The sequence below is a fragment of the Triticum aestivum genome, chromosome 1A (genome assembly GCF_018294505.1).
Source record: "Triticum aestivum cultivar Chinese Spring chromosome 1A, IWGSC CS RefSeq v2.1, whole genome shotgun sequence".
In the NCBI taxonomy this organism is placed as follows: Eukaryota; Viridiplantae; Streptophyta; class Magnoliopsida; order Poales; family Poaceae; genus Triticum; species Triticum aestivum.
Window position 1 is genome coordinate 227,421,644 of NC_057794.1, and position 26,724 is coordinate 227,448,367.

General features: G+C 42.5%; 1 protein-coding gene across 1 annotated transcript; it reads right to left on the reverse strand.

Moving 5' to 3' along the window:
• Window positions 1-9,664: 9,664 nt before the first annotated feature.
• Window positions 9,665-19,109, reverse strand: LOC123043896 (carbon catabolite repressor protein 4 homolog 1; the record flags this gene model as incomplete). The annotated part of the gene is given in 12 exon segments (XM_044466487.1): window positions 9,665-10,057; window positions 10,451-10,604; window positions 10,735-10,885; window positions 10,962-11,076; window positions 11,168-11,259; window positions 11,341-11,394; window positions 13,768-13,854; window positions 13,932-14,018; window positions 14,093-14,176; window positions 14,261-14,347; window positions 14,821-15,577; window positions 18,875-19,109. Coding segments are annotated over 11 exon segments (1,818 nt in total). The 3' UTR covers window positions 9,665-10,057; window positions 10,451-10,458.
• Between the last annotated feature and the right edge of the window lie 7,615 nt (window positions 19,110-26,724).

The following is a 26,724-nucleotide window of genomic DNA, read 5'->3' on the forward strand; positions in this document are numbered from 1 at the left end:
GTTTATCTTTTCGCTCGATAGTCGGAATCAGGCGATTCAAGCGCCTAGATCTTCGTCTTGAGACCCTCTTTCCGCTTAACCAACTTGAACAAGTTTTTACTACTGTAAAATTTGACCTAGGTCTAGATTAGTAAATGGATCTTGTTTCTTTCGCCGTTTGAGTTTCGTTGCTCCGTTTGATTTGATTCTTTTTGCAAACCGAAGTTCTTAAGTTGAACTTTCTGGTTAGATCTTCTTATTTGAGTTTTACCCGTGCTTCTTTGTTTGATTGCTTATGTATGCTATTGTTTGTTTGCAATAGAATTCCCGGAGTGCGAAGCATGTTATTTGGAGTCTCTAGGTTACGCGGATCGTCGGCAAGGCAAGTAACACTTTGATCATACCCCTTTATCACCCAGTTTTTATGCATTAGTTCCAATCCTCAAACATTGCATGGTTAGGATGTCATTAACATGTGGGTTGGGAAGTAGTTGATGAGGTAGAACCTATTGCCCTGTTACATTCAAACCCTTGGGAGTTACTTCTACGCGTTGCTTATATTGCTAGGCTATGCTCGTAGACGTGGTTTGGGAGAGTGAAATCCATGACAGATGTGAGATTGTTAATTAATGGTTCAACTTAAGGTGGCAACTTAAATACACATCTGGGTGGATTGAGGCACCTGGAGTACCCAGTGTTGCCTGTATTTTTGGAAATCTCGGAGTACCCATGTGAACTTCCTATGGACCGACACCCAGGCTCAAAGGGAACTAAGATTATTCATGCTAGAAACTTCCATGTGCAGCCACAAGCTATTATGGGCTCTAGCATAATTGAGTAAGTTACGTGAAGCTCTTGAAGAGGTGGATCAGCAGGTAGTGGGTTATAGGTTTGGTATGGTCTGCCCGGAGTAGAGAGTTAATGTTTCTGAAAGACTGTGTCTCAGTCATCCGTTTCTCAAACATCATGTAGTGCGAGAAATTTAACGGAGGCGATCGAGTCTTGTGGAGAAAAGTGCGCAAACCTCTGCAGAGTGTACAAACTAATCATGGTTAGCCGTGTCCCTGGTTATGGACAATCTTGAGTATCTAGTACTTGGAGTATCTTAAGTATCTCATCACTCTAAATTAATATTGTTGGGTTGATAATTACCTTAATTAGGATTGAGTTGGAGGAACCTTCTCAATGATGTTTCAACTACCATGATAGTTAAATTAAAATTCTATTCCTTTGTTGTAGGGAAAAATTGGCTTTTCGCAAAACTATAACCATAGAGCTTTCCACCAGCCAAATATGCATGTAGTGATAGCATTATTCTGTTCTTGCTCTACTGTGTTACTTTGCCAGCATATTCCATGTGTTGACCCGTTTTCGGGCTACAACGTATTATGTTGCAGACTTTTCAGACGAGGAGTAAGGTTCGTTAGGTCGTTGTCGTGCAGCTCAACTATGATGTTGGAGTTGATGGACTCACTTTATCTTCCAAGCTTCGGCTTTTATCATATTAGATGGCCTTAAGCCATATTTATTGTATTAAGTTCTCTTTCGATACATTCGATGTAATAAGTGTGTGATTGCTACTCTGTTATAAATCCTCGAGTACTGTGTGTGTCAGCATTACCAATCCAGGGATGGCACTGAAGCACAGAGACTTGATCGTTTGAGGTCGGGTCGCTACAGCTTATGCCTCTCCCTCATATAAAATTGCAATAATGATTACCGGTCTAGTTATCGATTGCCTAGGGACAAATAACTTTCTTGTAACAACAAGCTCTTTACTAAACCTAACTTAGTTGTGTGTTTATCTAAACAGCCCCTACTTTTTATTTACTTGCTCTTTACCTTAATGAACATTAGTAGTTGCGGATGCTTGCTAATAGTTCCAATCATAAGTGCATAGAATTCCAAGTCAGGGATGGCATGCTAGCAGTGGCCTCTCCCACATAAAACTTGCTATCGGTCTAGTAAAGTATTCAATTGCTTAGGGACAATTTCGCAACTCCTACCACCACTTTTCCACACTCGCTATACTAACTTTATTGCTTCTTTACCTAAAGCAGCCCCTAGTTTTTATTTACGTGCTCTTTATATTCTTGCAAACCTATCCCATAACACCTACAAAGTAGTTCTAGTTTCATACTTGTTCTAGATAAGCGAATGTCAAGCATGCGTAGAGTTGTATCGGTGGTCGATAGAACTTGAGGGAATATTTGTTCTGCCTTTAGCTCCTTGTTGGGTTCGACACTCTTACTTATCGAAAACTATTGCGATCCCCTATACTTGTGGGTTATCAATCATGACGGTGCTTTGGAGATGGAGATCAAAGGCACAAGATGATGATGGCCATATCATGTCAGATATTTTGATTGCATGTGATGTTTATCTTTTATGCATCTTATTTTTCTTAGTACGACGGTAGCATTATAAGATGATCCCTCACTAAAATTTCAAGGTATACAGTTCGTCGTGTTGAGACACCACGTGATGATCGGGTGTGATAAGCTCTACATTCACATACAACGGGTGCAAGACAGTTTTGCACATGCGGAATACTCGGGTTAAACTTGATGAGCCTAGCATGTACAGACATGGCCTCGGAACACTGGAGACCGAAAGGTCGAACGTGAATCATATAGTAGATATGATCAACATAGAGATGCTCACCATTGAAAACTACACCATCTCACGTGATGATCGGACATGGTTTAGTTGATATGGATCACGTGATCATTTATATGACTCGAGGGATGTCTATCTAAGTGGGAGTTATTAAGTAATATGATTAATTGAACTTAATTTATCATGAACTTAGTCCTAATAGTATTTGCATAGCTATGTTGTAGATCAATAGCTCGCGTATAGCTCCCCTATTTTATTTTTGATATGTTCCTAGAGAAAAACTATGTTGAAAAGATGATAGTAGCAATGATGCGGACTTCATCCGTGATCTAAGGATTATCCTCATTGCTACATAGAAGAATTATGTCCTTAATGCACCGCTAGGTGACAGACCTATTGCAAGAGCAAATGCAGACATTATGAATGTTTGACAAGCTCGATATGATGACTACTTGATATTTTAGTGCACCGTGCTTTACGGCTTAGAACCGGGACTTCAAAAATGTTTTGAACGCCATGGAGCGTATGAGATGTTTCGAGAGCTGAAAATGATATTTCAGACTCATGCCCGTGTTAAGAGATATGAGACCTCTCACAAGTACTTTGCCTACAAGATGGAGGAGAATAGCTCAGCTAGTGAGCATGTGCTCAGAATGTCTGGGTACTACAATCGCTTGAATCAAGTGGGAGTTAATCTTCCAGATAAGATAGTGATTGACAGAGTTCTCTAGTCACTATGACAAAGTTACTAGAACTTCGTGATGAACTATAATATGCAAGGGATGACGAAAACGATTCCCAAGCTCTTCACGATGCTAAAATCAGTGAAGGTAGAAATCAAGAAATAGCATCAAGTGTTGATGGTTAACAAGACCACTAGTTTCAACAAAAAGGGCAAGGGAAAGAAGGGGAACTTCAAAAAGAATGGCAAGCAAGTTGCCACTCCCGTGAAGAAGCCCAAAGCTAGACCTAAGCCTGAAACTAAGTGCTTCTACTACAAAGGGAATGGTCACTGGAAGCGAAACTACCCCAAATACTTGGCAGATAAGAAGGATAGCAAAGTGAACAAAGGTATATTTGATATACATGTTATTGATGTGTACTTTACTAGTGTTCATAGTATCCCCTGGGTATTTGATACCAGTTTAGTTGCTAAGATTGGTAACTCAAAATAGGAGTTGCAGAATGAACAGACACTAGTTAAGAGCGAAGTGACGATGTGTGTTGGAAGTGATTCCAATGTTGATACTGTTGGGGAACGTAGCAGAAATTCAAAATTTTCTACGCATCACCTAGATCAATCTATGGAGTAATCTAGCAATGAGGGGAAGGAGATTGCATCTACATACCCTTGTAGATCGCTAAGCGGAAGCGTTCAAGTGAACGGGGTTGATGGAGTCGTACTCGTCGTGATTCAAATCACCGATGATCCTAGTGCCGAACAGACGGCACCTCCGCGTTCAACACACGTACAGCCCAGTGACGTCTCCTACGCCTTGATCCAGCAAGGGGAGAAGGAGAGGTTCAGGAAGACTCCATCCAGCAGCAGCACGACGGCGTGGTGGTGGTGGAGGAGCGCGGGACTCCAGCAAGGCTTCGCCAAGCACTACGAGAGACGAGGAGGAAGAGGGGTAGGGCTGCGCCAACAGGGAGATTGAATCGCGTGTTGGGCTGCCCCTTTGCTCAAGTATATATAGGGGGACGGGAGGGGCTGCGCCCCCACCTAGGGTTCCCTCCCTAGGGGTGGCGGCAGCCCCCAGATCCCATCTGGGAGGCGGCCAAGGGGGAGAGAGGGGGGGGCGCACCTAGGGTGGGCCTTAGGGCCCATCTGCGCCTAGGGTTTGCCCCCTCTCCTCTTGAGGACGCCTTGGGCCTTGGTGGGAGGCGCCCCAGCCCACATAGGGGTTGGTCCCTTCCCACTATTGGCCCATGTAGGCCTCCGGGGCTGGTGGCCCCTCCCGATGGACCCCCGGACCCCTCCGGTGGTCCCGGTACACTACAGGTGATGCCCGGAACACTTCCGGTGGCCAAAACCATACTTCCTATATATCAATCTTTACCTCCAGACCATTCCGGAACTCCTCGTGACGTCCGGGATCTCATCCGGGACTCCGAACAACATTCGGTAACCGCGTACATACTTTCCCTATAACCCTAGCGTCATCGAACCTTAAGTGTGTAGACCCTACGGGTTCGGGAGTCATGCAGACATGGCCGAGAAAACTCTCCGGCCAATAACCAACAGCGGGATCTGGATATCCATGTTGGCTCCCACATGTTCCACGATGATCTCATCGGATGAACCACGATGTCGAGGATTCAATCAATCCCGTATACAATTCCCTTTGTCCAGCAGTATTGTACTTGCCCGAGATTCGATCGTCGGTATCCCGATACCTTGTTCAATCTCGTCACCAGCAAGTCTCTTTACTCGTTCCGTAACACATCATACCGTGATCAACTCCTTGATCACATTGTGCACATTGTGATGATGTCCTACCGAGTGGGCCCACAGATACCTCTCCGTTTACATGGAGTGACAAATCCCAGTCTCGATTCGTGCTAACCCAACAGACACTTTCGGAGATACCTGTAGTGTACCTTTATAGCCACCCAATTACGTTGTGACGTTTGGCACACCCAAAGCACTCCTACTGTATCCGGGAGTTGCACAATCTCATGGTCTAAGGAAATGATACTTGACATTAGAAAAGCTTTAGCAAACGAACTACACGATCTTGTGCTAGGCTTAGGATTGGGTCTTGTCCATCACATCATTCTCCTAATGATGTGATCCCGTTATCAACGACATCCAATGTCCATGGTCAGGAAACTGTAACCATCTATTGATCAACGAGCTAGTCAACTAGAGGCTTACTAGGGACATGGTGTTGTCTATGTATCCACACATGTATCTGAGTTTCCTATCAATACAATTCTAGCATGGATAATAAACGATTATCATGAACAATGAAATATAATATAATAATAACTAATTTATTATTGCCTCTAGGGCATATTTCCAACAGATACGATCACCATCGCACACTCCCTCTACCTTCGGGAGTAGTATTGAACCTAGAATAAATGTTATTTGGTGTTTGCATTGAGTGTGAATATGATTAGATCATGTTTACTGCAATACGGTTATTCATTTAAGTCGGAGAATAATGGTTGTTCTGTTTACATGAATAAAACCTTCTATGATCATACACCCAAGGTGAATGGTTTATTGAATCTCGATCATAGTGATACACATATTCATAATATTGATGCCAAAAGATGCAATGATAGTGCAACATATTTGTGGCACTGCCGTTTAGGTCATATTGGTGTAAAGCGCATGAAGAAACTCCATGTGGATGGATTTTTGGAATCACTTGATTAGGAATCATTTGATACTTGTGAACCATGCCTCATGGGCAAGATGACTAAGACTTCATTCTCCAAAACAATGGAGCGAGCCATTGACTTATTGGAAATAATACATACCGATGTATGCGGTCCGATGAGTGTTGAGGCTCGCGGCGGGTATCATAATTTTCTAACATTGACAGATGATTTGAGCAGATATGGGTATATCTACTTAATGAAACACAAGTCTGAAACATTTGAAATGGTCAAAGAATTTCAGAGTGAAGTGGAGAATCGTCGTAACAAGAAAATAAAGTTTTCTACGATCTGATCGCGGAGGCAAATATTTGAGTTACGAGTTTGGCCTTCATTTAAAACAATGTGGAATAGTTTCACAACTCATGCCACTTGGAACACAACAGCATAATGGTGTGCCCAAACGTCGTAACCGTACTTTATTGGATATGGTGCGATCTATGATGTCTCTTACTGATTTACCACTATCGTTTTGGGGTTATGCATTAGAGACAGCTGCATTCACATTAACTAGGGTACCATCTAAATCCGTTGATACGACACCGTATGAACTGTGGTTTGGCAAGAAACCTAAGCTGTCGTTTCTTAAAGTTTGGGGTTGCAATGCTTATGTGAAAAAGTTTCAGCCTGATAAAGCTCGAACCCAAATCGGAGAAGTGTGTCTTCATAGAATACCCAAAAAGAAACTGTTGGGTACACCATCTACCATAGATCCGAAGGCAAGATCTTTGTTGCTAAGAATGGATCCTTTCTAGAGAAGCAGTTTCTCTCGAAAGAAGTGAGTGGGAGGAAAGTAGAACTTGATGAGGTAATTGTACCTTCTCTCAAATTGGAAAGTAGCACATCAATCAAATCCGTTCCCGTGATGCCTACACCAACTAGAGAGGAAGCTAATGATAACGATCATGAAATTTTGGATCAAGTTACTATTGGACCTCGTAGGTCGAACAGAGCGCGTTCTGCACCAGAGTGGTATGGTAATCCTGTCCTAGAAGTCATGTTATTAGACCATGGCGAACCTATGAACTATGAACAAGCTATGATGAGCCCAGATTCTGACATATGGCTTGAGGCCATGAAATCTGAGATAGGATCCATGTATGAGAACAAAGTATGGACTTTGGTGGACTTGCCCAATGATCGGCAAGCCATTGAGAATGAATGGATCTTCAAGAGGAAGACGAACACTGATGGTAGTGTTACTATCTACAAAGATCGACTTGTCGTAAAAAGTTCTCGACAAGTTCAAGGTGTTGACTACGATGAGATTTTCTCACTCGTGGCGATGCTTGAGTCTGTCCGAATCATGTTAGCAATTGCCATATTTTATGAAATCTGACAAATGGATATCAAAACTGCATTCCTTAATGGATTTCTTAAAGAAGAGTTGTATATGATGCAACCAAAAGGTTTTGTCGATCCTAAAGGTGCTAACAAAGTGTGCATACTCCAGCGATCCATCTATGGACTGGTGCCAGTATTTCAGACACCGGAAGATTCATATATAGGACGATAGTATTCAGACACCGAAAATGTTCTGCGGGTACCGGGTACGTATCGGGTCACCAGAAGGGGTTCTGGGCAACCCCCGGCAAGCTATATGGGCCTATTGGGCCAAGAGTTGGATAGACCAGCCCCAAATGGGGCTGGTGCGCCCCCTATAGGCCGAATAGAAGGAGAAGGAAACAAAGGGAAGGAAGAATGAAAGGGGAGGATTCGGCCTCCCCCTTTCCTTCCCCCTCCTCCCTCTCTTTCCTTCCCCCTCCGATGGATATGGAAGGGGGAGGCCAACTTGGAGGAGGAGCCCAAGTAGGATTACTCCTACTTGGGGTGCCCCTTGCAGCCCCTCTCCCTCTCCAACCTATATATATGTGGGGGGCACCGCTAGAAGACACAACATTGATTCCTAGCTATGTGCAGCGCCCCCCTCCATCGTTTACTCCTCCGGTCATATTGTCGTAGTGCTTAGGCGAAGCCCTGCGCGGATCACTTCACCATCACCGTCACCACGCCATCGTGCTGACAAAACTCTCCCTCGACACTTTGCTGGATCAAGAGTTTGAGGGACGCCATCGAGCTGAACGTGTGCAGAATTCGAAGGTGTCGTACGTTCGGTACTTGATCGGTTGAATCGAGAAGACGTTCGACTACATCAACTGCGTTAAACTAACGCTTCCGCTTTCGGTCTACGAGGGTACGTGCACCCCCCCCCCCCTCGTTGATATGCATCTCCTAGATAGATCTTGCGCGATCGTAGGAATTTTTGAAATTGCATGCTACATTTCCCAACACTAATGCAAACGCTACTAAAGAATCAGCTCAATCTGAGGCCAATCCTGAATGCGCGCTGGTTGTCACCACTGAAGCCAATCAGCCTCCTGCAACTAAAGCCAATGATGCTGCAAGGACACCGTCATCACCAAAACTTTATCCGCCAACCTCTTTTTCGGGTCCTGATCCTTTCTACACAACTTTTGTGCCCTACATGGTCCTCGTAGTTTTCTGTAGGATTTTTGTGGCTTCTTTTGGCATTTTTTATCCACGCCCATTCTCTTGCTGCCAAGCTTCTTTCGCCGCATGTTTTCTTAGGCTATGATTTTGTGTGAAATGCCTCATTCTCTTGGTGTGCCAACTTGTTTTGACAAACATCTTCTATTGATACTTGCCTTGTATCTTCTACTGATGTGGTGTCTTCCTCTGACGTCATCTTCTTCGTTATCCCCTTTGGCTTGACTCTACAGGTTTTGAAGACTCTTCATGCTATGATAACACTCTCAAGATATGGATTTTGAATTATCTTTTTTTTCTAATACTACACTTCAAATGTGAATGTTATTGCATGCACTCTGCATTTGAGGCGGGGGGGTGTTAAGGAGTATTAGTATTTGTCTAGAAGTAGTTATTACGCTAAATTTCCTTTCTTGTGCCTCAAGTTTTTTATACTATACATTTGATTTTTTTTCTTTTTTTTCTAAAAATATATATTTGCCCCATGGCCCTTGCAATACAATCAAATTGCATCCATAACAGTGACACACGCAGGACAAGGTGGCATAAGATTAATTAGCTTATCTTTACAAATACTAAGCTCCCAAGAAAGGGAGCTTTGTGGTGAGGCTTGAGCATCGTGTAAGATGTACACGTGTGGACCTATGGTGTACGGTAATTGGGCCCACGTGCAGATATGTGTGACATGTGTGTAAAGCCCGGTGTATCACGTGTCACGCTAGTGGGATCTAGGTTGCATGGGGTGTAGGTAAGTAACTGTCCATGTAGTTGGCTCCTATCCAGAGTTGGTGGCGTTGCTACATGCCACTCTTTGCTAGATATGTGGTTGTGCCTATGGAATTTAGAGTTCGTTAAAGATAGCACACATTCCATTCTATTCTTTGATGCTGCCTCTCCTCTCTTCCGCTCAGGAGAGCACTCGTTCGTCTACTAGGTGTGTCCCAGGCTGATCATGTTTTGACCTTAGATTTGACAAATCCAAAAAAAGCACCCCTCTAGCAAAAAAACAGCAGAAAAGCTTGCGTGTGAGTTATTAGCTTTAACATAATAACAAAAATGTTTGTACCAAACAGTCATCAATGCCACTGATCATGAAATTCCCTAACCCCAAACCTACACAAATACCTAGAATTTACATCACACCACCATTAATACAACTCCATAACAGTTAGACGCACTAGTCCCAGCTGCTTGTAGGAATAAATACGAGTCCACAACAAGTGAAAAATCACTAACAAAATAAAAATGACAAGCTGAGAAAAAAAGATCTTAAAAAATCTAGCCATGGCTGTCAGAATCTATTATCAATATTTCTCTCAAAAGGATTTCTCTTCTATATAAAGTATAATATTACAAGGGGCAGCTTAAATATCATGAAGTTGAAATGTAAAAAGGGTAATAATCAACACTACACGAGGCTCTCTTTTCCCAAGGTTGTTTCCTAAGACTGATTGACTGCTTCCCCGGCGATATGATCGCGTCTGCCCCTCCTCAACTTCCACCTTCCACCATGGAAGTTAAACCTCCAGCATGGACGCTGATGTGACCATCTGTATGCGACCTAGAGAAAGTCAGTTAGCTTGATCGTTGAATCAAGATAGAGCGCAATAGTGCCCATATGTCATAATTCACACTTTCACAGGCAAAGAAGTTTATGCTCGCAACAAGATCCAGAAGAACCAATCTGCCATAAGCAATGTACAACAATAATGATGCCTCGTGTCTACTTTCAGATAAATTACGGTGCAGTGAAACAGTGTTGTAACGTTTGTTTCACTTATGATCACAAAAATGCAAAGGGTTTGCACAAATGGCGACTTAAACACCAATGGGAGTACTAGAAGAAAAAAAATCAGCTGCCCAATCTTGTAAACTCCATGCTGTTTGTGCTAAAAACAACAGTGCTACTGAAATGCAATTAGAGAGCTGTGATGTCCTTCTAGTTGATACATACCTAAGGCATCATCGTCTGATTCTAGGCTTGCAACGGAATTCTGCTAAAAGTGCTATGTGATCTGATGACCATTCAGGTGAAGGGAGAGCAGTGTCTTTTCTTAAGCTCTCCTCATCCAGAAGCTCCAATAAAGACTCCACTGACAACGAATCCGCTGAAATAAGAAAGGAAACATGGCAACTGACAATCATCAAACATATCACAGTACTAAATGCTTATTCCAGAATAATGGAGATATCAAAAATGCAAACATAATATACAAATACAATGCATCAGGCACCTACCTGTGTAAAATATGTAATCAACAGTACCAGTGAAATCTCTTGTGCAATTTGTGAAAAGTGGTTCATTTGTTCCTGAGTCCATCCTCCTCCGCTGGTGCTCCAAATCATAACCGACACCTACCATCCTTGCAAATGAAGAATATGCACTGACCTATAAACAAGTAAAACCTTTGGTCAGAACAGTTGAAAAGGAGAAAGATAAACAAGTCATGGTAGTTTTACTGTACCAGAGGAAGCTGATGTGTCAGCTTGCTCACAGGGCGTAAAATTCCAAGGGGGTCAATGGCCAGATCTGGATGCAATTGATCAACTTTGCCTATCGCAAGAAGCCCGTGTGGAGTACTGAAAGGCAAAAGGAAGCACAAAGGGATTAAGAGTTGGAGAAAACAAATAAGTATGAAAAATATTGCTCCGATGGGATCTTGATACACACCTCCCAGGGATTGAATTGAAATCCCCACAGACCAACATTGGAATGTCCGCACTGTTAGCTATCTTTTCCAATCCTTTCAAAAGTGTTTGAACCTGCAAAACCATACTTGCTGTTAATCTGAATATTTCAGATGTTGCCGAGTTCTAGCCTACAAAGAATGTGATGATACAGACCTCCCATAGCTTGACATCTTTGAGATCTTGGTGGACATTTACATGTGTATTGGCCTGCAAATTGGAAACATTTGAAAAGAATAAAAAATTGAGACACCCATAACATTAAAAGGCTTTCAAGCCTGGACCACTACGAATAATGACAGAGGTCAAGGACTAACATCATAAACTCAGCGCTATAAGGGGGAACTTGCAGTAAGATGCGCCTTTTACCAAGCACCCATCATTGACATACAGATGCTTTCCATGCATCTCAACTTATTAGTCATCATATATATGGTAGTATATATACACCCACGTCATCCTATATATCATGATAGTTCACCCATGTCTCATATACTACTATGTGGTACTCCCTCCGTCCCAAAATAAGTGTCTCACTTAGTACAAAGTTGAGACACTTATTTTGGGACGGAGGGAGTAGTATATATACTACTTTATCCTTACATATATAAAACTTCTAATTCCTAAATGTAGTGACTAAACAAGAAAAATAATGTCACATGCTATTTTGCATTATACTGCTAGCAGTTCAACAGCTAAATATCTATATCTATACCAATATATAAAGACCCAAAGGGGCAGATCCAATTAGTCTTGGCCGTCAAACCATGTCAATCCAATGACCTAGATTGCTCCAATGGTGAGCGCTCAACATGTCTAGCGTGCAATTAATATCATACTCTTATATTTCTTTACGGAGTACCAAATATCATCACATAGTTAACAGGTAACTGATATCCTACCTAATATGAACATGCAATTAATTTCCTCCCTGATATCAACGTGTATCGCACGTACACATTTACTATTATAGGAAAAGGTCCATTTTTGATCCGTTAGCTATTGTCTTGGTTTAACACTTTAACATACAACCTGTACTTCAAAACTGTCTAATTTACACATCAACTATCTAAATGTTCAAATTACGTCCTAAAGTAGTATTTGTGGGCGGTTTTGTGTGGCCTGGGATAAATGTCAACACGTTTTGCCACCCAATTCTCTACTGGGCACTTCCTTGGCCACTCTATGGCCTCCGCTATAGCTTCCACTGCTCACAACTCTTTCATCACCCCTCTTCTGTTTCAGAGACAGTGCTTTGACACGTGGGGAGCAGGCGAAGAGAGGATGGCCAAGGAGGAAAAGGTGTTAGTGTTAAGAGCTAGGAAGGAGGAAAGGGAATAGAGAGCGCAGACAAGGATAGGGTAGAGAGAAACGGGCGCTTCCTGAATAATGTGGGGCTACTGCTAAGTAAAGAATGAAGTGCCAAAGTTGGCGATAAAGCAGCCTCCTCACCAGGTCCATTGACAAGGGTGGCCAAAATTGGCCGACCGCACAGGGCCCCCAAATTTTTGGGGCCCCCCAGTCCAGCAGGCAATAGGTATAGGTCAGGCCCAGCACACGGTCCACTTCAAGGCCTGGGATCATGTGCTGTTTATTTCTCGGTGCTGAAAGAAAGATCCAACACACGATACTCCTGATTGGCCCATCAATTCAACCAGTCTGGATCGATTAGCGACCGATCAACCTACGCATATGCACGCACAAAATCAGCGCGTTAGTTTCCCAAATCACAACTGACTAGATCCATTAGCGATCGTATATTGCAGGGATTTGCTCGGCATCGGTGATTCGCAATTTGAGGACTCGGGCAGGGATGCAGGAGACTGGACGACGGCGGCAGGTGCAGGCGGCCACGCCTCACGGCACTCACTGACTTGTACAGTTGCACGGTAGCGCTGTCCGATGCTGAGCGGAACGGAATTAGCCAGCTCAAGCCCTTTCGTGCTTTTCCACATAATATGAAGCCTTACTAATGTAGGCTACTTCATTGTTGAATATATTTTTTAGTAAGTATTAGAGCACTTTTTCCATCAGTACATCTTATATTGTTTATGTCAATTTGGTTATTTCCATCTTTTGTGTACATGTGCAGTATTTTTCATCTTCTGCTTTGCAGTCAAATTGTTTGGGTTAGATAGTCAAGCTATCATGCATCCAAGATTTGCGAAGTAGTTGCTTCAAAATGAGGTTAGTTTATTAGTTTAGCACAAACTTTACTCTTTTAGCATTACTATTTGATATATTTATATTTATTGTAGTAAATAATATATATTTGAACTTAAATAATTAAGTGAGACTAAATCTACTTTGGTTCTTCAGTTATATGATTTTTCTCAAAATTTAGGGCTCTGTTTTACTTTTTGCTCCAAGCCCCCAAATATCTGGAGACAGCCCTGCTCTTCTCCAAACACCACTCGAGAACCCAGCTCCCAAACAGTCCTGAGAGTCTAGGGTGTAAATTGAACGGTAATGAAGTTGATAGACCAAAAGTAGACCTTTAACAAACATGCATATGAAAATGCCATATCTAGTAAGTGCATAGCTACTCTATACACATCTAAAGAAAGAAGGGTATTGACGTACCACACAAAGGAGCTGTCTTTTACCAGGGTTTTCAGTTCCTTGGTTGCCAAATTTGGCTTCTAAGACCGCAATCAGTGCAATGTTATCCTTCAAACAGAATGTGTGATAATAAGAAGTCGGTACAGAATCCAATAGCATATAATCTCTTCTAAAATTAATCTTACTTTAATCAATCGATTTAAAGCCACCCTCTTTTGTGCAGGTGGAATAATCGCATCTGTTAAAGACTGTGCAGCCTTATTGAACTCGACCTACACACAAGCAAGTACAAGAAGTATCAGATAGCTGCAAATCAGCAGGTAGCTGCAACGTACAGTGGAGGTACCTCATATTTCTTTACGTGTGAAAATCTGTCTCTACGGAAGAAAGTAGCACAACCGTCAATGGCATGAGGAACTCCAGCATACACCTGTGACAACAATGAAGTAGAATCAAATAAGACAACGAAAGGTATCTAACCAATTTGTGACGATAAACTGCAAGTCAAAGATACCTCTGTTGTCCTTTTCTTGTAAAGCGCCTGATATCCATGTTTATCAAACTCAGGTGCAAAAAAATCCTCAAAGTGGTTCAATTGTACCTGAAACCAGTAGCATTTTGCTTAAATTGTCACCTTTTATAATCTTAGGGCACTTCTCATTTTTAGCATTTTTAATATGCAAATTAGTTCAAATAAAGAAAGCAATCATGCAAAGAAGAGAATAATCATAAGCACCTTCAAGAAAGAAGAAACTGTTCATAACGATCATGCAGAGATATTTTTGAAAGCTTAAACAATGGGCAAACTATGATAAATTCAAATCCAACGTCCCTATAAACAAGGAAAACAAGTGACGACCCAAATGAAAAATGAAACAGGCTAACAAGAGTATATAAGAGACATTGTAGGTTGTTGAACAGAGTCGTCACGCATAAGTGCACCGGGATGCAATATTTTTATTATGCAAACAATTGAGACTTTCTCAGTTCATTAAATCAAATATATGATGCAACTAAAGGCGAAACATAGGTCACACAAAAATTAAATTGACAAGAAAGGTTATCACATCATACCTCCTGAAGACATATGATGTCAGCATGATAACCAATAATTTCACGCATCAAATTTTGTCTCCGGTAAGTCCATGAAAGAGCCCATGTTGGGCAGTAGCTATATGCATCGCTTGTAGCATATGCATCTGCAAGAATATTATAAGACAGCACTGTGAATGTCCCGAAAGAAGAACTCTGGCTGTCCATATCCAAGTGACCCAAAACATCTCCATTCACTTGGATAAGGCGGCGTGGAGTAGGGGTTGGTGCTGGAATCACACGTGACGTCATAATTGAAGTTGGAGGTCCTGCTGGTACTTTCTTTTCTGTATCCACCGCTGCACATTCAAATCTCAGAACATGGCCAATATCATCTGCAGTCGGTGTATATGTCTGCGAGCGTCCCACTTCAAACCAAGTTTCACCCGAGCTTTTGTCAGAGCCCGAGGGATACAAAGGAACAGGTCCATTATTAACACCAGGGCTCTGTCCAAGATTTGACATTGAGCCAGACCCAGAACTGAGAATCCCTGAACTACCACTGCCAAATCTACCAAATAGCTCCTCCTCTTCAACTCCATTTTCATTTAAAGCACTACTAGCTCGCTCATGCAAAACCTTGTGGTGCTGCCACGCATCAGAGAAGCACTTAGCAGAACAATGGTAGCTCTTAGCAGCAGGTATTTTTGACTTGAGACAACCTAGACACTGGATTGTTGCTTGCTCCATTGGATGTACACTGCAGATAGCAACTTTCCGATCGCTTTGTATGCGGTACCTTCAAGAGAAGAGTCAAATCAGTATAACTATGTGTTGTAAGATACACAAAAGCTGTAAGATACCATGAAGAGAGAACAAGACTCGAAAAGTAAAGACACGAAAGAACACCTAAAGAGCTCATTTTAAGTTGTATCAGCTCATGGTAACTTGCTAACAGCACCTTGGATGTCAGTTTGTTAGGGCACTTTGGGAAAATACATTTTCTCTACTCCTATAAAAGACTCAGTTGGTGATAATGGTGTGTCTGCCATCCGTCATTTCTGCCCATTAGATCTGCATCTAACGACTGTGATGCAAGTTATGGCCTTTTTGCAACAATATCCCACTTCTCTGCTCCAATTTCTCTACTCCTACAAAAGACTCAGTTGGTGATGATGGTGTGTCTGCCATCCGTCATTTCTGGCCACTAGATCTGCATCTAACGACTGTGATGTAAGTTGTGCCTTTTTGCAACAATATCCCACTTCTCTGCTCCAATTTACAGAAAACCCCTTAGTATCTTGAAACCAACCACATTCCTCCCTTAACTCATCAAAACAGCCCAAGAAATATATTTTGAGTGAAACATAATATATTTTTAGTGATATATGTATATCAAAACTAGACTGTTTTCTTTCAAATTTGTGAATATGTATTATTCTACTTTGGATCCGTTGCAACGCACAGGCACATTGCTAGTTTCTTATAAATAATGAGGCAAGATGAAGAAAATTGGCAATACATCAGGGGAAAAAATCAAGTTTTCTTGTGCATGTGTTTTTTTCTATGAAGGGCACGTTTATTAACTCAAAATGTAGCATAAAGCGGATACAAAGCATGATGAGCAACTTCTCAAAACAGGTCATAAATGTACACTGTTATAACATGGACACCAGCAAAAAAAGATCATTCAAAAATATGATCAAATAAACCCTGCGCAAAAAACAACAGATAAATTGATTTCTTTTATAATACAACTACAACCACTTGTATTTTGCGCACAGGACACATATTTTTGCATGATTTTTTTATGGTGCACAATTGTACATATTACATGTGGTTCTGTCAAACTAGCGACTGAAAAGCAAACAAAATGAAAGCTTACAAAAAAAAAGATTTGGTGGGCAATACTAATATTTTACTCCCTCCATCCCAAATTACTTGTCGCAAAAATGGATGCATCTAGACATATTTTTAGTTCTAGATAGATCCATTTCTGCGACAAGTATTTCAGGGCGGAGGGACTATCTGTGTAAAAAAAAAAGATTTGGTTTGTGTTGTAACAAAACAATATTTTATTTATCTTAAAACACTTATAACATATATCTTAGCAGTGTAACATAGTGACTAGTGAGTTTATTGTAAGTAGATTTGAAGAACTGACATAATGTGTCAGTCTTCTAAAAAATTGTCTATAGGCAGTGTACGAGGAAGCGGCTAATAAAAAGCAAACCAATGAATCTACATGTGTTAACGGACTAGCTCCGCTATCTTCATAAGTGTGCAATACTAAATTCTCAACATATAGCATCCAATTGATGCAATTTAGCATTGTTTATAAGGCGACCTAAGGCGAGCACCATCCGCCCTGATGCCTAAGCGCCTAAGGTGGACGCCTAAACGCCTAAAGCGGGCACACTTGCAAGGCACTGGGTGCCTTGCTGCCTAAGCGTCGACTAAGCGTCAAAGGTGGGACACCTTATAAACAATGCAATTTAGACCTACTTGACATGACAAACAATGGACATGATGAAATGATTAACCATCCAAGCAAGAGTGTAATGAGTAATGCACAGCAATATTATATATATTCAATAACAGGTAATCGTCCGGACACCCAGCTGGTAGTGATTGTATTGCCAATTGTATATGTGGCATACACACAGCTTGTAAGCAACAGGTAGGGCACCGCATCCTCGTACACTGCCTATAGATCATTTTTTAGAACACTCGAGCATTATGTTAGTTCTTCAAATTTACTTACAATACATTCACTATGATACACTGCTAAGATATATGTTATAAGTGTTTTTACATAAATAAAACAGTAACTAGGACAGTGCCTGTGTGTTGCAACAGGATATAAATATTCTAGTATATTTATCAAATCCTGCCATGATTTACCTTATAGTTTGATGAGAAGTTTGGTAAGTAAACTGAAGTGGAATTGGTTCATAAGGTAAGTAAATTAAGATGATTGATTGTCATACGGGGAAGGTTGGACGGAGGGGTGGTGGGAAGAGAAGTGATGAAAGATGGAACCTTACATTTTTTTTTTAAGTAGTAGAGATACAGATTTGTTACAACAAAGGAAGAATATGGATAAGGTGGGGTGTGGGAGTGACAAGGACAGTAAGAGATCAAACAAAAGAGAAGGACACGTGTAGTCAACAAAACAAAAATAATGGAATGTGTGTTCAATCTCTCACTAACCGTAAGCAAGTAAAGTAACTTGCAGCTGAACCTAATATGCAACCAATTTTAATATGCAGTACTTCAAAAGAAGTACATATAATAATCCTTTTTGAGCTCCAGAGGCGTCAAAATTCAGTGTACAATCAAGCAGCCTCTTTGTTCAACAAGTGCTGTTCAGTCTAAGAATCATGTGACCCCAAGTGAACAGACTGATAGCACTTGTGGAATAGCTATCTCTACAAAATTATTTATATGATCCAGTGCAATCCCAAAATTTTACAATGCTCCTATTCCACCCAAGATGGATAGGACCATTATTGCCCAATGATTGATAGCATTCTACAAGCCAAGCAGGCTTCATCTCCATTACGACTCTTACGATCCTATCTAACTGTCAAGAGCTCTAAGCACAACCAAAATCAGACAGCATATTGACTTGCTTGATGAATTACTCAGTTATTCTTATAACCATTCTACGTTATCCCATGTGGTGGCTTAATATATCATAGACTCAATAGTTTTATCTGTAAGTGAATTAAGATACAACTTCTGAGTCCTGAAAACTGTTCTACGTCTCCAACTCAACAATCTAGTTATGTCTCAAAGGCAACCATTGACATTTAATATTCTCTGTGTTTCCATTCATTTACAAAAACACGAAATTGGCTTGTTAGAGCGATCGATGCTCCGAATTGACACGGTTGTGCTTCATATATTCAGGAACTAAGAAGAACAGGACTTTCCTGAGTTTAGCAAGTAGTTAAGCATATAGCAATCTGATCAATACTAAAAGACCCTTCTTTTAACAGAATTAACTAGTACTAACGCACAAGCGGAACTAATCATTCCACAATGCATATCCTATTGAACCAAAAGTCAGAGTCACGAGCTGCTCGCTCACCATCTGTATCGCATGAAGTGACCATCAACAGCCGCGGTCTCAGGTACGTCTTCGGTGGAGATGGCCCCATTGGGCAGACGCAGCAGCACATACGGGGTGATCTCACACCCCACAATCGGGATCTCCGACGGCAGGTGCACCCGTACCACGCTCAGCATCCTCCACCCCTGCTCCTCCTCTGCTGCGCTCTTCCCTACAGCCCCAGCACTAGCACCAGCACCGGCACCAGCACCAGCTCCAGCTCCTCACGGGGGCGGGCTTAACACGGGGCATGGGGGTTCAGTTGAACCCCCAATTTTTTTCTGAAAATAAACTGTTGTTAGTAGTATAATTCGGGATCTCGAAAATTGTAGTCGTAGTTCCGCGAAATGGAGACCAAAATACATGGGTGGGCGGATGCGCCCGCCGCGCCTTCATAGTCCACCCTACCGATGGGATGGAACGGGGTTAACTGAGACAAATCTCGAATAAAGAGATCTGGCTGGATTCGATTGCTCGCGGCCAAGAGGAAACCGGAGAAGAAGAAAAAACGAAGAGCAGTCCGAGCAAAGCTAGGGCTTCCTTACCAACAAAATGAATCGCGTCGAGCCACGCCACACCAGCAGCGGCAGAAGGGATCGGAGGAGGAAGATCAGGAGAGAACCGCGCGAGCTCCTCCGCTTCGAGATGGCAGTCGCGCTTCGGTAGGAGGGGGAGGGAAGGGGTTTCGGCGGCGAGGGACTCCGGGATGGTGCGGTGGATTTGGGAGCAGAAGCATAAACATTTTTTTTTAGGACATGCTTCATCACTCCTTCCTCTCCTTGGGCCGAGCCCCCTAATGGCCCATCGTCACTGCCTTGTTTTTCTTTTCACGGGATTGTGACTGCCTTGCTTTTTTTTTCTTTGATTATATAATTGTCGTGCGTTGCAACGAGAGTATAAACATTCTAGTAGATTTTTTTTTGCATCGTATGGAGATTTTATTCATCGAACTAACATCCGGTTACAATCTGCCCGTAGGCTGCTAATAAGAAAATCTGGATATTGATCCACCCACTTGTCTGTTCCCTCCAGCGTAAAAGCACGTTGTGCACAAGTATGTGCCGGAAAATTCAGGTTCCTACCAACATGATGAACCGAAAAAGAAGAAAAGGAAGGTACTATATTCTCCAACTCTTGTAAGATAGGCGCTGCAATAGAGCGTGTATCTTGGCGCGATTTCCAGAGATTAACGAGATCGAGGTAGTCGACCTCCATGATCACATGTGAGAATCCTCGTAGGTGGGCAAAAATCATCCCTTCTCTCATTGCCAGCACTTCTGCCACGAAAGGATCGGAGACTCCCGGCAATGGCTTACTCCATGCACCAATAAAAGCTAGGTGAGACCGGGCCACGCCTCCCGCTCCCCCCGACAGAGCATCAAGAATAATAGAGCCATATGTGTTGATGGTGATACATCCTGCCTCCGGTGGTTTCCAACCTTGGCCCCCCTGCATTTGAATTCACAAAGGGATGTCAAGTATGGCTAGGGCTTCATGCACTCCTTTGATCGCCTGCACCGGATCATAGCCAACTTCATTGTGTGTCCATCGGTTCCGCGATGACCAAATAGAGTGCACAATTGTGATGATTTTGCATCTCGTATCAGCAGAGAACATTGGGTCAATTAGGATGTCCTTAGACCATGTTTCTGGGCGTAGTCGTGGAAGTTGAAGATCGAATATGTCCCTTGCTGCAATCCAGAACTTTTTTGCATGCGTACCTGAAATGAGAGCATGCATCAAGTCCTCCTCCATCGCCTGACATATGGAACATATGCTCAGGGGTTTAATGTGTCTATATTTGAGGGTATTGGCATCTGGCAGAATGTCACGGAGCACCCGCCGCCAGAAAACCCTTACCTTCGAGATGACAGGCAATTTCCAAAGTGCAGACCACAACTGTTTATTTGATGTTGAAGTTTCGGTAGTCATCCCTTCCTCTAGAGAGCTCAGCTCATTACGAGTCACGAGAGATCGATACGCAGACTTTACCGTGTAGTTTCCAGACTTTTCAAATGCCCACGCGAGGCTATCTTCACCCCTGATGGATTTAATGGTATGTTCAGTATAGCCTCAGCATCTGGTGAAAGAAAGTTCTCACGAACTAGATCAATATTCCAGCTCCCTGTATATTCATCAATCAAATCTGAAACATGGGTTAAAGGTGCGGTACCTAAACGCCCCATAGGTTTCAGGGAGGCTGTATTGGGAATCCACTGGTCATTCCATATGGATATACTCGAACCGTCCCCTATTCGGTGGATCAAACCCGCGGCCAAGGCTTGCCTGCCCGCTATGATCACCTTCCAGGTAGACGAAGATCGTGCAGGTGTTGTAGCATGTAGGAAATCTGTATTTGGATAGTACTTGCCTTTCAGCACTCTTACACAAAGGGAGTTTGGATGGGTCAGTAGGCGCCAACCTTGTTTGCCAAGAAGCGCAAGATTGAACAGAGGAAGATCCCTGAAGCCCATCCCGCCTTTAACTTTCGGTGTTGTTAGCTTCTCCCAGGAGAGCCAATGCAAAGATCGCTTATCCAGGGAGCTGCTCCACCAGTATTTCGCCATGCACGAGGATAAGCCCTTGCAGACTTTTTTCGTTAACTGAAAACAGCTCATACTATATGTGGGGATTGCTTGCGCGATTGATATCAAAAGCACCTCACGGCGGGCACATGCCAGATTCCTCTCTGACCAGCCCTGAATCTTGCTTTTAATCCGTTCAGTAATGTTGCTGAATGTGCCACTCGTGATCCTTCCAATGGCAGTAGGCAGGCCCAGGTAGCGCTCGGAGAACGCCTCTGCTTGGATCCCGAGAGTGGTTTTCAGCGTCTCTCAAAGGTCTTGGCTTGTGTTAGCACTGAAGAAGACCGAGCTTTTTCTCCCCGTTCACTGCCTGCCCGGAGCAGCCAGCGTAGATCCAGAGAATATCATTGAGTCTATTTGCACTTTGGGTTTTGGCACTGAGGAAGATGAGACTATCATCAGCAAATAATAAGTGATTGACCCATGGTGCATGAATACTCACCCGGATACCTCTGTCAATATATGCACCCCCATAATTGTTCAGCAGCGATGTGAGGCCTTGTGCACAAATGAGGAAGAGATATGGTGAGATCGGGCATCCCTGTCGTAGACCTCTAGATGGATTGAAAAAAGGAAGGAGTTCCCCATTAACTTTGATAGTGAAGCGGACTGAGGACACACACACTTCATAATCAACCTGACAAAGCGATCTCCAAAGCCAAGCTTCTCTAGCATTGCCTCCAAATAATGCCACTCCACTCTATCGTACGCTTTGAGCATATCAAGTTTTACGGCGCAACAAGCATTCTTGCCTTTCTTCCTCCTTCGGATAGCATGGATGGTCTCATACGCCACAAGTACGTTGTCTGTAATTAGACGATCCGGTACAAAGGCACTTTGTTCCTCTCCAATGACATCATCAAGAATCAAGCGTAATCGGTTTGCTATTGTTTTCACCGCAATTTTGTATAGAACCGGACATAAAGCAATCGGCATGTACTGTGAGATTTTATGTGGGTTTCTTACCTTGGGAATCAAAGTGATTGTTGTATCATTCAGTCCCAGAGGCAATTCACCTCCGTTGAGAAATCCCAGCACCGCCAAAGTAACATCTTCACCAACGACATCCTAGTGTCGTTAATAGAAACCCGTTGTGAACCCCTCAACGCCCGGGGTTTTTGACGGAGCCATCTCAAATAAAGCCCGTTTTACTTCCTCCGTCATGAACTCCTTCTATAAGGTCTCGTTCATGGCATCTGAAACACAAGGATGCACAACACCTAGCAGCTCATGCATCGGCATATACCCTTGGGACTGGTATAAAGCTTGATAAAAACTGGCAATCTCTTGCTTAACTTACACTGGGTCAGTGCACGTTTGTCCATCAGATCTTCTCTAGTGAAGTAATCCTATTTATTCTCTTCCGTTGGGCAGCTGGGCTTGGAAATATCCAGTATTGCGGTCACCCTTCTTCAACCATGATACACGCGAGCGTTGTTTGATCCAGATCTCCTCCTGTCTCAAAGCATCGCGAAGTTGTGAAGCTACTGTTTTTTCTTCCTCCGTTGGCCCACGGCCTAACGAGGCACCTCTTAGCCGATCAAACCGATGTTGTAGTTTGCGGACTTTTTTCGCCAAGTTCCAAAATTCTCGGTGCCCCCATGCCCCCAGATTGCTCTGGACTTCGGCAAGGGCATCGACAACACCCTGCAGACCTCCATGGCCGGCTCATGTACGCCACATATTCCGCACCATCTCATCATAATCAGCATGAGTTTGCCACACATTTTCGTAGCAGAAGGAGCGTTGTGGACGTGCCCAGCCGGTCACCGGTGTTGTCCTTAATTCCGCAAGCACAAAGCAATGGTCAGACTCAGTGCTACTGATATGCTTAACACCTGAGAACTCAAACAGATCAAGGAAATGTTGATTAACTAGATCACGGTCCAGTCTTGCTTTGACGTTCATATCTCCTTGCTGCCTATTATCCCATGTGAATGGGACACCACGCCACCCCAAGTCTTGGAGTGCACAATCTACCAATGCATCTCGAAATGCTCACATTTGCCATTCTGGTCGTACATTGACCCCAAAGTGCTCTTCGGCGTACAAAGTTTCATTGAAGTCACCTAAGCAAATCCATGCCTCATGTGGAATGATGACCCACAAGTGTAGGGGATCTATCATAGTCCTTTCAATAAGTAAGAGTGTCGAACCCAACGAGGAGCAGAAGGAAATGATAAGCAGTTTTCAACAAGGTATTCTCTGCAAGCACTGAAATTATCGGTAACAGATAGTTTTGTGATAAGGTAATTTGTAGCGGGTAACAAGTAATAAAAGTAAATGAGGTGCAGCAAGATGGCCCAATCCTTTTTGTAGCAAAGGACAAGCCTGGACAAACTCTTATATAAAGGAAAACGCTCCCGAGGACACGTGAGAATTATCGTCAAGCTAGTTTTCATCACGCTCATATGATTCGCGTTCGGTACTTTGATAACTTGATATGTGGGTGGACCGGTGCTTGGGTACTGCCCTTTCTTGGACAAGCATCCCACTTATGATTAACCCCTCTTGCAAACATCCGCAACTACAAAAGAAGTATTTAGGTAAACCTAACCATAGTATGAAACATATGGATCCAAATCAGCCCCTTACAAAGCAACGCATAAACTAGGGTTTAAGCTTCTGTCACTCTAGCAACCCATCATCTACTTATTACTTCCCAATGCCTTCCCCTAGACCCAAACAATGGTGAAGTGTCATGTAGTCGATGTTCACATGACACCACTAGAGGAAAGACAACATACATCTCATCAAAATATCGAATGAATACCAAATTCACATGACTACTTATAGCAAGACTTCTCCCATGTCCTCAGGAACAAACGTAACTACTCACAAACCATATTCATGTTCATAATCAGAGGGGTATTAATATGCATAAAGGATCTGAACATATGACCTTCCACCAAGTAAACCAACTAGCATCAACTACAAGGAGTAATCAATGCTACTAGCAACCCACAGGTACCAATCTGAGGTTTTGGGACAAAGATTGGATGCAAGAGATGAACTAGGGTTTGAGATGGGATGGTGCCGGTGAAGATGTTTATGGAGATTGACCCCCTCTCGATGAGAGGATTGATGGTGAAGACGATGGTGATGATTTCCCCCTCCCGGAGGGATGTTTCCCCGGCAGAACAGCTCCGCCGGAGCCCTAGATTGGTTCCGCCAAGGTTCCGCCTCGTGGTGGCGGAGTTTCATCCCGATAGCTTGCTTATGATTTTTTTCTAGGGCGAAAGACTTCATATAGCCAAAGATGGGCACCGGAGGCCTGCCAAGGGGCCCACGAGGCAGGGGGCACGCCTAGGGGGTAGGGCGCGCCCCCACCCTTGTGGATGGTGGGTGGCCCCCTCTGGTGCTTCGTTCACCCAATTTTTTTATATATTCTAAAACTGACTTCCATGAAGTTTCAGGACTTTTGGAGTTGTGCAGAATAGGTCTTTAATATTTGCTCCTTTTCCAGCCCAGAATTCCAGCAGCCGACATTCTCCCTCTTTGTGTAAACCTTGTAAAATAAGAGAGAATATGCATAAGTATTGTGACATAATATGTAATAACAACCCATAATGCAATAAATATCGATATAAAAGCATGATGCAAAATGGACGTATCAACTCCCCCAAGCTTATACCTCGCTTGTCCTCAAGCGGAAACCGATATCGAAAAATATGTCCACATGTTTAGAGACAGAGGTGTCGATAAAAAATACGGACATGAGGGCATCATGATCATTTCTTAGAACAGCAACACACACACACACACATATATATATATATATTGTCATATGATTTCTTATGCTAAAGTAACAATTCATTCACAATTTCAAGTATGAATCAGAAACTTCATTGAAAACTAACAAACTATAATCTCAGTCATTGGAGCAATTGCAATTTATCATAACATCGGAAAGAGTCAATATAAGAGCTTTTCAGCAAACCCACATACTCAACCATCATTTAATATTTCACAATTGCTAACACTCATGCAATACTTATGGGTATGAAGTTTTAATCGGACACAAAGAAAGATAGGGGCTTATAGTTTTGCCTGCCAACCTTTTACCTCAAGGGTAATGTCAACAATAATAGTTCATGAAAACTCACATCAAATTAGCTATATATATCAGGATCTTTCCAACACACAGTGCTTGCCAAAGGATAAAATGTAAAAAGGAAAGGTGAAGATCACCATGACTCTTATATAAAGTATAAGACAAGAATAGAAGAGAGGCCCTTCGCAAAGGGAAGAAGAGGTTGTCATGTGTTTTTAAGGTTGGATGTACGAAATCTTAATGCAAAAGAACGTCACTTTATATTGGCACTTGTGATATGGACCTTTATTATGCAGTCCGTCGCTTTTATTTCTTCCACATCACAAGATCGTATAAAGCTTATTTTCTCCACACTAATAAATCATACATATTTAGAGAGCAATTTTTATTGCTTGCAACAATGACAACTTACTTGAAGGATCTTACTCAATCCATAGGTAGATATGGTGGACTCTCATGGCAAAACTGGGTTTAAAGATATTTGGAAGCACAAGTAGTATCTCTACTTGGTGCAAATAATTTGGCTAGCATGAGGGGGAAAGGCAAGCTCAACATGTTGGATGATCCATGATAATATAATTTATTTCGGATGTAAGAAAACATAACCCATTACCTTGTCTTCCTTTGTGACGCCCGGATAATTAGGCTACAGTAATCCCACATTATTGATGCCACGTCACCATGGTTACTGTTGTTAATCTCGCGTTAGTTCAAAACCGGTTCGGTATTTAAACTTCAAATTAAAGTCGATAGGTGAAAGTTTTGAAACATTAAAATTAAAATGTTCGTTTTGTGTCAATTACTCCATACTAAATGTGGGTGAAAAAACCACACTTTTATAAAATTCTGAAATACTCTAAAATGATTAAAACAGTAGCAACAACAATTATTTAAATACCTTTTATAAGTAATAAAATGTCAAATATAAGTTATTTGGTGCTTAGACTTTTTGTGACTATGGACTAGGTTGAAATACTAATTTAGATGCTAAGTTTATATTTTTACTAGGACTAAAATAAATGGCAACAAAAAACAAGAACAAAAAAACAAAAGGCCTTCCCACCTCCCCTAGGCCTTGGCCCAACTGGCCACTAGGCCGGCCCAACCCGCCCCTGTTACCCCCTTCCCCTGTTTACTGCAGCTATGACTGCCACTGATGCCCGCCACGACACCGGTCGGCGCCGTGGCGA